The 13,348-nt window shown below is 36.2% G+C and overlaps 1 protein-coding gene across 2 annotated transcripts; it reads right to left on the bottom strand.

Moving 5' to 3' along the window:
* Window positions 1-1,307: 1,307 nt before the first annotated feature.
* Window positions 1,308-12,286, bottom strand: LOC110785326 (probable cyclic nucleotide-gated ion channel 5). 2 transcript variants are annotated; one of them, XM_021989760.2, is made up of 8 exons: window positions 11,871-12,286; window positions 11,470-11,566; window positions 9,855-10,452; window positions 8,610-8,822; window positions 6,260-6,567; window positions 4,352-4,463; window positions 2,483-2,719; window positions 1,308-2,237 (listed from the first exon to the last, which is right to left on the bottom strand). In XM_021989760.2, exons 2-8 carry the CDS (start codon window positions 11,511-11,513, stop codon window positions 1,545-1,547), a joined length of 2,205 nt encoding a protein of 734 aa, XP_021845452.1. In that variant the 5' UTR covers window positions 11,514-11,566; window positions 11,871-12,286; the 3' UTR covers window positions 1,308-1,544. The 2 variants fall into 2 exon arrangements, with proteins under 2 accessions (XP_021845452.1, XP_056689934.1); XM_056833956.1 differs by having other exon boundaries at window positions 11,773-11,874.
* Between the last annotated feature and the right edge of the window lie 1,062 nt (window positions 12,287-13,348).

Below are 13,348 nucleotides of genomic sequence, written 5' to 3'. Positions count from 1 at the left end.
TTCGAAGGGTCAAGTACTTTATCTGCTCTATAATAGTGTTCTAATTTACGAAAATTCTACAGTAAATGACGTGTATTGCTATTTACCACTAATATAATAAATGTCGTGTACCGTTATGTACTATAATAAATGTCTCTGTAGTTAATTAATTTATATTTATTAAATTAATTTAATATTATGAAGTAGTACACAGCGGTAAATAGCACTTTCGGTACATAGCGGTACACGTCATTTACTGTAGACTCATCACTCTAGCAGGCGAGTAGAAGACCAACATGTGAGGTTTGACACCCTCAAAGCAGTAGAACTTGGGGCATGTCTCATAGCAGCAATTCCCCACCAAGGAACTACCCACCTTATACAAGATTCAACCCCAGAGAGTGCGCCTCGCCACTCATCCAATGAAAGTCGGCCATACATCATGGGCCGCACAGTGAACCATTTTCTATTATAGCTTTCCATGTTCTCCGGTGGTGCCACCAGCATGAGCCTCTCCATAAGCCAGACCTTGGGAGTATACAAAAAAGCCTTTCAAAATTCAACATTCAAAATACAAGTACAAATTCAATATACAAGAAAGCTCCAGATCCTTACTTGAAGTAATACCGGGCTTCCCGACTGAAAAGAAGAGGGGTCCGACTTAAACAAATAATGAATTGATGTAATTAGTAATTAGTAATTTAATACTCCTACATAGCGGTACACGTCGTTTACCAAATTAATGGTACATAGCAATACACGCCATTTATTGTAGAATTTTCGCTATATAAACTGATGCTTGTTTTATATGTGTGGTGATCAACCTCGACTCTATATTAATTAAACTAGTAATTAAAAAAAGCAAGCAATGAAACTAGGAGGAAAATGTTCCTTGCAACACACTTTTGAGAATTTGAGGCATATTATCATGTAATTAACCAAATTTAATCAATGCCTTTCTTTTCAAAGTATTGACTAATCATCAGGAATCGTAAAGTACCCTTTTTCTCTGTAGTTGTTCGGCGGAATAGGCCCAAATTTACGAACAGATGATGACATTCGTAGAAAAAAGGTAACCGATGGTTAGGAGGGATGTCAATGAGGCGGATCGGATGCGAATGTAATAGGACCCTCATATCCATCACCACCTTTATCCACATCCCCGCCCCAACAGTACAACCAATCCTGCATGGATCCAATTGTGTGGTCTGCAAATGAATTTAACTCAATTGACGTATAAGAACAAAGAAATTACGAACTAATAATACCTTCAGTTCGGCACCTAAAAACCAACTCTGATAGTTACCAAATACCAATTCTAAAGCCTATACAGAAATAATCAGATTTCAACAATAAATATTACAGCAACAAATCCGAACCCACACGTACAAGTTTCATTTCTTACTGCTATCCTTCAAATTAAAAAAAAAAAATTATACATATTTGGTACTCCGTGTATTATACATAACTAATCACTTTCAAGGAACCACCAAAAAATGAGTAGTAAACATTACAGTAACCACTTCATCAGGCAATCCCTTCGAGACGGTCAGACAAACAGGAAGTTAGTCTGCATCAGCCGAAAAGTCAGGCTCTGGAGGTTTAGGTGGTTTTACCAAAACACTAGTACCCCGGGAAAGCCGATTCCGATGAACACCACGAAGAGCATTTGCGGCAAACCTTGATGCTAGAAGGGTGGCTCCAAAGCTATAAGAGCCACCACCACTGCCGCTCTTCATCGATGCTTCAGCTTCTTCCTCCTCCTTGCGCCGCTGCTGTTCCATCACTTTCCTCTTCAGATATCTGCGCCATGCTGCTTGAATAAACCGAGCAGCCCATGTTCTCCACTGCTGTGAGTAAAACCTGAAGGTATGTTGAACTTGTCTACTATGAAGCCGTCTAAATTGACTCGCTACAAATTTGAGCTCCTCTGCTTCAAGGGCAAAGGCTTCAACTTCTGTGATGGCTCTCACTGTTCGAGTTGATGATGGGAGGTTTGACCCAGATTTGGGATCCAATGCCCATGTTAGAAGCTCGTCTCCACAAAAGTCCCCCTCTTTTAGCAAACTGCGGTTCAAAAATCCACTCCTTCCACCATCTGTGGTCTCACTCTCAAGGCGGCCACGAATTATGAAGAGCATTTCATCAACTGGATCACCTTCTCGAAGGATGTACGTTTTTTCTGTGTATAAACTTGGCTTCAGACGCTCACATATTGCATCCAGCAACCTCTCATCCATATTTTCAAACAGAGGGACCTAAACAAAGGTCAATTGGGATTTCATTATTTGGCATAAAAGAATGAAAGATGGGTGTCATTCAATTCGATTTTCAAGGGAAGGAAACGCCAATGAATTAATATTCAAAACTGCTAAACTAGAGGATTCTAATATTCAAAAGATCAAAAAAACCAGGGAATTAATTATGCGTTAAAGTAACAATGTACGGCGTAAGAAAGAATCTAGGAAGCATGGAAAAAAACCAAAAGTGGCAAGGAACTTACCCTCCGCACTAATGCGAGACACAAATGGCGTTTTATGTCCCTCCTAAGATCCTTCGGTAGACTAGTGACCAAGCTCTCTTCATCAACACCACGTGTTTCCAGCCATTTGTATTGATCATATCGTCTAACACGTTCCCTCAGTTCTTGCGGCAGCAAACGGTGATGCATCCACTGCTCTGAATCACGCCTTTTGACCCTCATTTCTTCAAGCCGAATGGTAAGAGATTGAAGATAAGTCTGCAACAAGAGAATAAAAATCAAAGGTATTTCACATGATCAATCCAATTTGGAATTCCTAAACATGAATATACCAAAGAACTCATCATGGAAAAGGGGGAGTTCATTCACATCAAAAAATTTACTCCCCCCGCTCCCAGAATCAAAAAAGAAGATCCCCATGCAAACATTATTCGAGTATCAAGGGTAAGAAAATTTTACGCCACAAAAGATCAATAGCAAGTGATTAACCTTGTATATCATATTTTGCAAACAGGGGGCACTCGTATTTCTGTCATATTCAGAATAATGGAGTTTAAATTAGCTCATGTTTTTGTTAGAAAACATTCATATCAACAATGTTACAAATCAGATCAGATGTCTCAGACTCTCAGGTCAATATCACTTATATAAGATAAAATGAGTACTGACTCAAGTCGATTATAGTTCAGGCCTATATTAACTAAGTTGTTTGGGTTTGAAGGTCTTTCCTCAGATTTTTGTGACTTTGCTTTCCACAAATTTGGTACAAGTTCAAGTTTCTCTTGGCATCTGGTCCTCCAACTGCCTCAAAAATGGGTTTTACATAACTTCGGGTCAGGTCATTATATAAGTTTGGTCTATGAGTCAGAAAAAATAAATTTGGATTATTGGAAAATGATCTGGTATGGATTTGATCAAGTGTTGGGTTTTCCAACATTCGGTTATCAGTATCGCAGTATGTGCACTCCCAAGTGACTGAAATCTACAAAAAAACACTCCAAACTCTGGAGACAAAAACATTCCTTTTTTCTTACAGAGAAAAGATATATAATAAGAAAAATCACATTGCCACAATTATTTATCAGTGGCATAGATTGTAGATTTACACAAGTTTAAGGAGCTTCAGCTCAAATAATCTTGATAGCTACTCCCTCCGTCCCGGAATACTTGACCTGTTTTCCTTATCGGGCCATCCCTTAATACTTGACCTGTTTCTAAAAATGGAAATATTCTAACAATATTATATTATTTCTCACTCCACCCCTATTAACCCACCTACCCCCTACTACATACAAAAAATAATTAAAAATTCAACCCCTACTCTCCCCCAACCCCACCTCTTAACCCACCTCCCACTAACTACATTAAAATAATACCCACTATCAACTACTACCTATTAAATTAAATAAGTCAATTCAAGTCCCTTAAACTCTGTGCCGGTCAAACCGGGTCGAGTATTCCGGGACGGAGGGAGTAAGCAAAATGATAAGTAGCATATATCACAAAATAAGCGTAAAGGAAATGCAAATTTAATGAATCAAATCTCGATCAACTTCAACTTGCCCACCACTCTAGCTTAGGTCAGGCTTGATAGTTTATATCAGCTTAAACATGTTTGGTACTGGGATTGACTTGACTCATCATCTTTGGAACCAATTGTATACGGTTAATCGGTTCTTAGATAGACTTGGCTCATCATCTTAGTAACTAATTATATACATTTATTCCAGCAGAAGCAGTAAAAACATAAAACCACGGCAATTAGCTTCACTGAAGAATAATGTTAAATGACTTAAATCATAATAAGACAGGTTATCTACATGGAGGACTAGGCATCAGAATAGCTTCTCAACTTGTAATACTTGTACAAGAGTATTATTAGTTATTTACCTGCATATTACCAATCAAAAGTGCAAAGAGGATAAGCCCAAATATAGCCAGTGCAATGGAGAATATGACCTCTCCCGGATAGGTGCTGGTTTGAAGTCCCTGTCCTAGTGTACTGCAACAAATAAAGAAAACTTAAAATTAAAATTGATAACACTGAAGGAAATGTTTCACAGATCAAAGAGTTTATAAATTGTTCTCATTGAGTTTATAAAGAGTTTATGACGAGCCACGCATTAGTTGGAATTTTTTTTATATATAAAAAACACTTGCTTTACATCAAATAGCAGTACAAAAAAACTTTTGGTATCAATTTCTCAGGTCATTTAACAGTCATTAAGTACTTTAGAATCTGTTCATGGAACTTGACAATTAATGATCACAAACATAGTAATAATGAACAGATGAAGCAATTCCATACATATAGATTAAGCTTAGTTGATATTTTAGTTAGACACCTTGCCCAGTATTTTACCTACTAGAAAATTGATTTCAGAGAGCAGACACATGTTCATCTTGCAGAAAAATCAAAATTAGATTGTCTCAAATGGATTGGCAGGCTATAATCATGTTATTCTAAATTATTATTTTTGTTTGGTTGGCTACCTAGTACCTTTTATTATTTTTCTTTGATAAAGTTCTGCAGAACTCCCACACGGTTCCCTTTTATTATACCATTAATGAAAGATCATCTCACTCTTCTCTATAATCACCAACCACAACACCCTATTCACTCTTCATCAGGAACAATAACGAAGCGGAAACCACATGTTCAAACCCGTGAACAAACCCGAAAGCTTGACTAGCAGCAACTATAGACTTTATCTCCAGCAATTCAGCAAGACATTTACTCGCCACCCAGCTAGCTATGGATGCATAGAAACTGTCATGAATATCAGGCTTCCTGTTTCCAAACTTCAAATCTTGGGAATACAAGGAACCTCAAGGGAAATGTTTACTGTGAATGACCAACAAGTTCCCCCCTCGAGTATCTTTGAAAAGTCTCAGAAGGGTCTTTCTTTTCCAAAATCTCTTTGAATAAATAAACCAAACAAACTTTAATACTCTCATTCTTAATAATATTTGTGAACAATGACCTAAACCAATTCAGATTTCTAAGCAAAAATTTCATTTATTGCTTATTTTTTTCTTTTCCGCATTCCAATTGTTTAAAAATTGCAATTCTGTTTCTCGTTTCCATACAACATAGTCCACTAGCCTCCCAAGGCTCGTCACTGTTTTGCATTATCTTATTGCAAACCTGAATTGGTCTTGTAGTACTGCAAATTGAAATTCACCTTTGCAACTGCTACTGGCAAAGGAGTTTCTGATACAACAGTAGCTAAAGCACCGATTGAACAGTAATCCACAATTTGGGTTGTACTAGACTTCAATGATTAATATAGACATAGAGGGTCATAAAAATATGCAGAATCTCAACAATAAAAATGAAAACCAAGACAAATTAATAGGTTCTACCTCAAAAAAAGCTTTAACATCTGAAGAAAAATATACATGAAGTATAAACGGTTGATAAAGGAAAATAAAATTAAATGTTTCTTGAAACCATGTATCTTGATGCACGACATAATAAGAGGCGCATGTGTAGCGGAGAGAAACATAGAGAAATGGAAAAGTTGAAATGTGATAAGCTGAGAGAAACCACAAACCAGAAAAGGAACATTGCAACTATTTTAAAACATCGAAAATAGGAAAGTGACGCATCTAAAAATAATGTGTACACTCAAATTAAAAAGTGTATGCTAAGTTTAAGCAAACAAAAATCCAAAAAAAGCTACACTGTATCATTTAAACATATCCAACAATGAAATGCAGAAATGCTACTAATGACAATATATGAGCACAAAAGTTGTTGTAAAGTTCACGAGAATATTCTCAGTCCATATTTACCTTAAATTTTGTAGCCCCCACCATAAGCAGTAACAGTACTTAGATATGAAGCTACTTGATGAGAAAATGCCAGATTTCAAAGCCTGTCCAAAGATTCCAAAGTCAAACCCATCATTGTCATCACTCCCAGAGCAAGTGGCATTAATTGCTGAAACACTAATATTGTTCCATTTCTGATAGCCTGGCGATGGCTGATCGTCACAATACAAGAAAGTATTGCTGCAGTTTCCCTTATTATCCAAACAAACTTTCTGCCAACAAGAATCATTACGCTCCATGCCTAGAAGATACCATAATGCCCCAACTATCTGTAACAATTACATTAAAAAAAGTCAAAGTTAACCTCACATTTTATGTTAAAGGAACAATTCCTTGAAGTGAAAAGCACTCCAATTTACATCTTTATTGTCATTATGTAAGAGATGATTCTATATATTCAACATAAGCCAAAATTAATACAGCATGTCAAAAAAAAGTTTTAAAAAAATAATATCATCATGGATCTTTCAGGGACCACTCTTGTATTCAGAGGCAAGCCAAATTACATCTAGACTTCCGAAACGTTGGTAAGGAGCTGTGCTAGGTGGTTGAGGTCACTGTTAATTTGTTATCACATGCAAAATGCAATAATTTAATAAAAGACGAACATTCATCAAAACCTCAAAAGTGTAAGCAAAGTATTCAACATCTGTAATAGCATGTTCTTAACTTTAATAACCAATAAATGAGGTAATTAGTTAATTACCACACATATTTGACAAATGTCACATCAGAACTTCACCTTGAATGATTTTTGGCCAACCATATTAGTTATAATTAATTGAGGACTTAAAGGGAAGGACAGAGTTAGCTTGTTCTTGCTGAAAAATAGGAAGGGAAAAAATCCCCACAATTAGATGATCATGTTGTTTCGTTTTAGTCTTTTAGAACTTACTTCCTTCTTGCGTATGTGGTCAGAATAATGTATCCATCTACACCTCTATCATCCTGACTTATGTAAGGCGCAAGAACAGGGTAACTAACACAATACACTATGACTCTGTTACAAAAGTTTGAAGTAGAGGAAGTTTGTTACGAAAGGGGAAAGAATGTAATAAGGAGAAGGGAAATAGAGGATTCGTTAAGAATTAGTGATGTCCTATCTAATCCACTTGTATGCTTAGGATTTTGTAAGCAATTCTATCAACAACTTATAGAAACTGAACAAACACGACATCAAAAAGAGAAAGCGGTAAAGAACACATCGAGATACTAGGGAACCTGAGCTCCGGGAGAGAAACCCACAAAACCTGCACTATGGGGTAAGTAATGTAAATGGATGATGCTTCCGCTCTTACTCTCTCTAGACCCTAGTGTTTGAAAATGGGTGAATGGCCATCAAAAACCGCAGCCGTGGGGTGTATTTATGCTAGATTAAATCAAAACATTAAATGGAATAGATTCACGGCGCTTGGCAGTTTTCTGGGTCACGTTGCCTAATCGATCAGAAACAACTAGAAGCTACGGATCTCTAAAGTCCCACCTTGCACGGACGTGCAACTGAGGGCACGAACGTGCCATAGTACGCACAGACGTGCTGCTGCTTCTTCAACATTCCAGACTTGCTTCTAATCCATTCTGACCTACACTAATCCAGGTTGCATGGACATGTACCCTTTGGCAGGGACATGCACTATAGGCTAGTCAAATAGTCTGTAGAACGACATACTAGAATAAATTTGTATGTAATTATACATGGAATATGTGTGTGAATAACCTGGTGATAATGTCAACTACCGAGCACCAAGTATGTGATTTCTTCATCAAATTTTATCATGAAATATTTCCCACACCTCTATTTGTACTAGATTGTGTCCAATGTGATGAAATTGACTATTGGTAGAGGCGATGCTTTATCAAGGCCATTCACATGGGACTTTCATGTCTATTGACATACAAACTTTTAGTCATTACTAATCCTCAAGTTACGACTTTTACCAAATAAATTGTATAGAAAAACCAATCCCCAAGAAACAAGAACTTGAAAAGTTGAAATGGCAACTATAACTTTTCTATAAGCACTTTAATTCTTATTACCTATCTCTTCTTTTCCAAATTCAATTGGAAGGCGAAGGCCCTCCTGAAATTGAAACGTTAGAGTGGCAATAGCAATAGCGTAGCTAAACACTTTTAGTTCTCTACACGTGTGGCCGCCAGCTAAAGCCTTTTTCTCAAAAAAAAATTATTATCGGTGAAAAAAGGTACAGAACTTCTTCCACGTCTCTTGAACCAAAAGGGAAACATCAACATCAATAAGAGAGTATACAACTACGATTCTCACGGTGTCTCTTAGAGTGAAGCAGTAACTTACATGGCTACAAAGCATGTAGAGAAGCAGATAGTATGCAGCACCGGCCCACGCAGTTTCAGCAAAGACACCTGACGTCCTTTTCAATTCTGAAAAGAGGGGAATGATTCTTACGAATCTAGGGATATATTGAATCAAGACTATGAAAAGCAACGCCTGTTTGGTTGCATACACATCAGAACCATTCAGCCTCTGTAGATACCTCCAGATAACAATCTGCCAAAAGAATCCAGAAGAAGAGGGAGGAGAAGGCAAAGAAGAAGACACAATTTGTCAGAACATGCTTACTATTAGCTCAGAAGAATATCAGTCAAATTTGGTGCACTTCACAAATATTATGTTACATGTCCCCCCTAGGAAGACAGTAAACAAGTACCAGAATATCGATACAAAGACATTCATTCAAACATCTGAGATTCACTTTGACCACAGACATAACGGCAAAAGAAGCAAAACGAAACACAAGAACAGTGTTTAATTGAATAAAGGTTTCTTTTTAGTAGTATAATATCAAAGAAAACATCCTCACAACAATATAAGAAATGCAAATTCAAGAGGACCAAGACTCTTTCTCTCTCAGATCATCCTCAGCGTAATAATTGTTAAATTCTGTTGTCTGTGTTTATTTATAGAAAAACGTTTCATTTGGAATTCTAAGGTCACAAAGTGTGCAAAAGCTTACGTTCTTGTAACAATTCTAGATAAACCCGATAATGAAGACTTGTAATTTATCTATTTATCACCAAATACGATAATGGGGGAAAGGAATGCATTTAAATGCATACCAGCACTCCAGGAGTGCTGTTCTAGCTGAGATTAAGAATAGATACATGGACTTCGGTAGCTACCCTATTAGACAACATCAGCACAAAGATCATAATATTTCTATGTAGTGCATTGATTTTGCATAGAACAAGGGGTGTAAAATCATGTGACCACTGCGTTCTTGACTATTCGAAAGTGTTGTGCAAAATTAAACAATACATGCTAGATTTTATTCTAGGTAACTGAATGGAATGTGGAATTCTATCCGCCGTGAATAAGGTAAACAAAGATTATACGTATAAACCATAAAAAAGGTATTGCTAACATTTTTTACCTGCTTAATGTTAACTTCTAGCTCCATCCATTAATACAGAAACACACACACACACACAAAAGCGCGTAGGCATGATAAGTAAAGTCCAAGAAGCAATGCAGTGTTATTCTGATAACATTAGAGAAAAAGTGATAAAATGAAGTACAAACCTGTGGTAAGGGCAGCACAGAAAGAAAATCAATAATAAAATAGCCCAGCAGATACCGCTTAGCAATTTGAGCAGCATCGATGACAAGTTCACCCCGCCCAAAAACTCGAGATGATGGAGCAATATAAGCAGTTCGGAATTGGAGAGCCATGCGAATGAGGTAAAAAACATCTATTACTGTACGGACTGTAGTAGCTACAATTGCCAACTTTCGGTCTATACCCAGACAATTCAATTTTGGATTGACAATTGGAAGAAAGAAGAAAAAGGGATCCACGGAAACCGAAAAAATACATGATGCCACAAAAAGTTTATTCCAAAGTAGTAGAAATTTGTCTTGTGGATCAAAAATCTTTTTCTCAGAGACTTTTAGATCCTCGGGAAACACTGCTCGAGAAACCCCGAATCTAAGTGATCTGCCAATTGAACGAAGTCCTTCAGAACCTTTCATCATTCCACTCTTAAAGGAATTAGATGATCTATTAATAGCATAACTATTACTATTATTAGCACAATTTAGCCCTTCAATACCAAATCGGCATTTATTCAATCCAGTGGAAGCAGGAGACTGTGAAGCTGTTGAATCCAAGTCATCCAACCTACACAATCAGAAAGACAAAAACAATGAGCAGCCATATGCATCATACTCATATTAACCACACTTAAATTGTTCACGCCAAGTTAAAGACTATTGGAACAATAATTTGTGTTTATACTAGTCATTTGTTAAGTTTGCTGATCAACAAATAAATCTAATTGTACAACTGAAAACAGGGTATCAGGTATTATTTTGAAGAATCTGAAAGAGGATGCAATCCCTTTCAATGTGCAGTCGGGCAACTAACATCAGCACTCACGATTCCTAGCCAAAACTCCACATTCTTATGCAGTCATGCAACTAAAACCAATAACACTTGATAAAGTGATAGTAATCAATAATTTTGTAATATGCTCCTCAAGAAAAAAAAATCAAGATCTCTTGGGGCAATCTGAAATTTTGTTTTCCAGATCAAAAGACAGCTTGTCCACATTGTTCATTCTTCGTTTCTCCTACTGTCAATATAATCTCTTTTCTTATCAAAAAAGAATGCTCAACATCTCCAACAGCTTAACATTTCAAATGTTCCATCTGAGATACATTTAAGTGGAACAGTGATGAGTACAACGGCATGTTCAATTCTTGCCTCTTAGGACCACATAGTGACAGATCCCACATCGATATCATACATTTATCCCAAGTCTCCAGATCACATTACACCGGGTTATGCATATACTTCAACTTTGCGGAGTAGAATAAAACTAACAAAAGATCATGAAAATGCCTTTCTATCAAGAGCTTCGAAACAATATTGTAAAAGGAGCACTGTAAGCAAATTCGAGAATTAAGAACATTACTGCCAAAGTTAAGACATTTTGAAGTGAATAATCATAAAACATGAAATAAGCATTTCAGTTCTGCTCTCCTCTTACTTTATTTTTTATTTTTTATTTTATACTAGTATTATCACAGACATAGTATCCGCAGTTTGCTCATCACCACAACATAAACATCAACTAGCCTCAAATTCATCACAATAAAGTAAATAACAGGAGAAAAGATAACAGGAAATTGCTACCTCACAAACTTGTCCTTCTGACCATAACCACAGTCGAACATCATTGGAAGTCATTTACATGAGTAATCATTGGAAGTCATAAACAAGAATATCAACCCTACAATCAAAGAAACATCAACAAATTAGTGAATGATAAAACAAAAGACTCCAATTTTTTTACACAATCCAATTTTTTCATTGTCAACCGCCATAAAAATAGTAACTTCCAACCTAAAATCTCCATAAAAATCCAAATAAATAAAAAAGAACTCTAAAATATTATGCTAAAACAAACTATAATTACAAGGATCCATCAACAATTACCTATGAAAATCCGATCTAGATTAAAAATAAATGGGAAACCCCCAAAAACTTAAACAAAAAGGATGCAAAAAAACTGACCATAAAGGGAAAAAACTTACATGGGTTAGAAACAAGATTGGATTTTGAGGAGTTGAAATTTTCTGGGTAGTTGCAATCTCGTGAAGTTTGGAACTTTAGAGGAGTTCAATTATGAGTTTCAGCAAAAGTTGACTGGAAAATTTGGTGGGTCAAGAAATTGACAACAAATAGAAAGAGATAAAAGGTTGAAGGATTAAAAAGAGGTTGAGAAACTAAAGCAGAAATGGAGGAAGAATGGAGGTGAAGGTCAACGAAGAAACCAGGAAAAATGGGTTGAAATGAGGGAGATGATTTATCTACTAATTTTTAGCGGAAGAATGAAAGGGGGATTGCCGGCCGCCGGCGGTTAGACTGTGTGTGCGCAAGTTTTTACTACAGTCTTGATGACAAATTCTACTCTTTTCTTGTCCGAAGATAATTACGTAGATACTCCAATGTCACATTTCATTTTTTTGTTTCTTTTTTATTTTTATGGAATACATTTCCCATTTTAATCCTAACGTCCTTTGTATTTGAGCAATTTCCTTCAATATTATTTAAGGCCCTATTTGATTCATTATTAGTAAAGGAAAGGAAGAGAAAAGAAAGGAAGGGAAGGGAAAAGAAAGGAAAAGAATGGAAGGGAAAGTGATTTAATTTTCCTGTGTTTGGTTTAAAGGAAAGAAAGGAAGAGAAGGAAAAAGAAATATAAATGACAGCTTTTAATTTTCTCTTTCCTTCCGAATTCCTCCAATTTTGGGAGGAAAGGAAAGTGAAAATTTTATAAAGGAGCTTTCCTTCCAATTCCCTTCCTTTCACTTCCCATATAATTATTTGTACCAAATACAGGAAATCTTATTTTAACTTTCCTTTCTTTTCTTTTCCTTCCAATTCTTCCCAACCAAATAAGGCCTTAAAGTAATGCGTCACTTTCTAACTTAATTCTCACCATACCATCCACGTCAGCATTAAAATCGGTTTTTTTTTTTTTTTTAACAAAGCGGCACTAAACAGCCATCTCATCTAGCGGTTGACATAAGTAAACCGCTATTTGAGATAGCGGTTTATGTGAACCGCTATCTATCTCAGATAGCGGTTTAAGTAAACCGCTATCTCAGATAGCGGTTTATATATTCCCTAAATCAAAACTTACAGCGAGCTTCCAAAACAAAAGTTTATCGTACCCCCGTTATGTTTTAAAGCAAACCGCTATCTAACATTGAACCGCCATCTGAGATGACGGTTTGCTTTAAAACGAAACCGCTATCTCAGATGGCGGTTCAACGCTGAAACGGAAAAAAAAAAAAAAAAAAATTTACCTCTCTTTCTCCCTTGCTGACGTGGACTATATGGTGGGAATTAACTTAGAAAGTAATTTATTGTGGGAATTATTGGATCTTTATGCAATATTGAAAGAAATCGCTCGTTGTATTTTTCATTAAAAGAATGAAAAATAAATAAATTATGGAGTACTAATTTCAGATCTAATTAAATCATACTATGATTTTTTATGAACTGC

The sequence above is a fragment of the Spinacia oleracea genome, chromosome 6 (assembly GCF_020520425.1).
Source record: "Spinacia oleracea cultivar Varoflay chromosome 6, BTI_SOV_V1, whole genome shotgun sequence".
NCBI lineage: Eukaryota > Viridiplantae > Streptophyta > Magnoliopsida > Caryophyllales > Amaranthaceae > Spinacia > Spinacia oleracea.
This window is presented reverse-complemented; position numbering and strand designations above follow the sequence as displayed.

What these genes read in the sequence shown, in the direction of transcription:
- LOC110785326 (XM_021989760.2), bottom strand. Translation starts at nt 11,513, where the DNA reads ATGATGTTCGACTGTGGTTATGGTCAGAAGGACAAGTTTGTGAG. An exon ending in CAGAAGGACAAGTTTGTGAG is followed by an intron (nt 10,453 to 11,469) that starts GTAGCAATTTCC and finishes CTGATTGTGTAG; the next exon opens with GTTGGATGACTTGGATTCAA. An exon ending in CTGTGCTGCCCTTACCACAG is followed by an intron (nt 8,823 to 9,854) that starts GTTTGTACTTCA and finishes TTCTTTTGGCAG; the next exon opens with ATTGTTATCTGGAGGTATCT.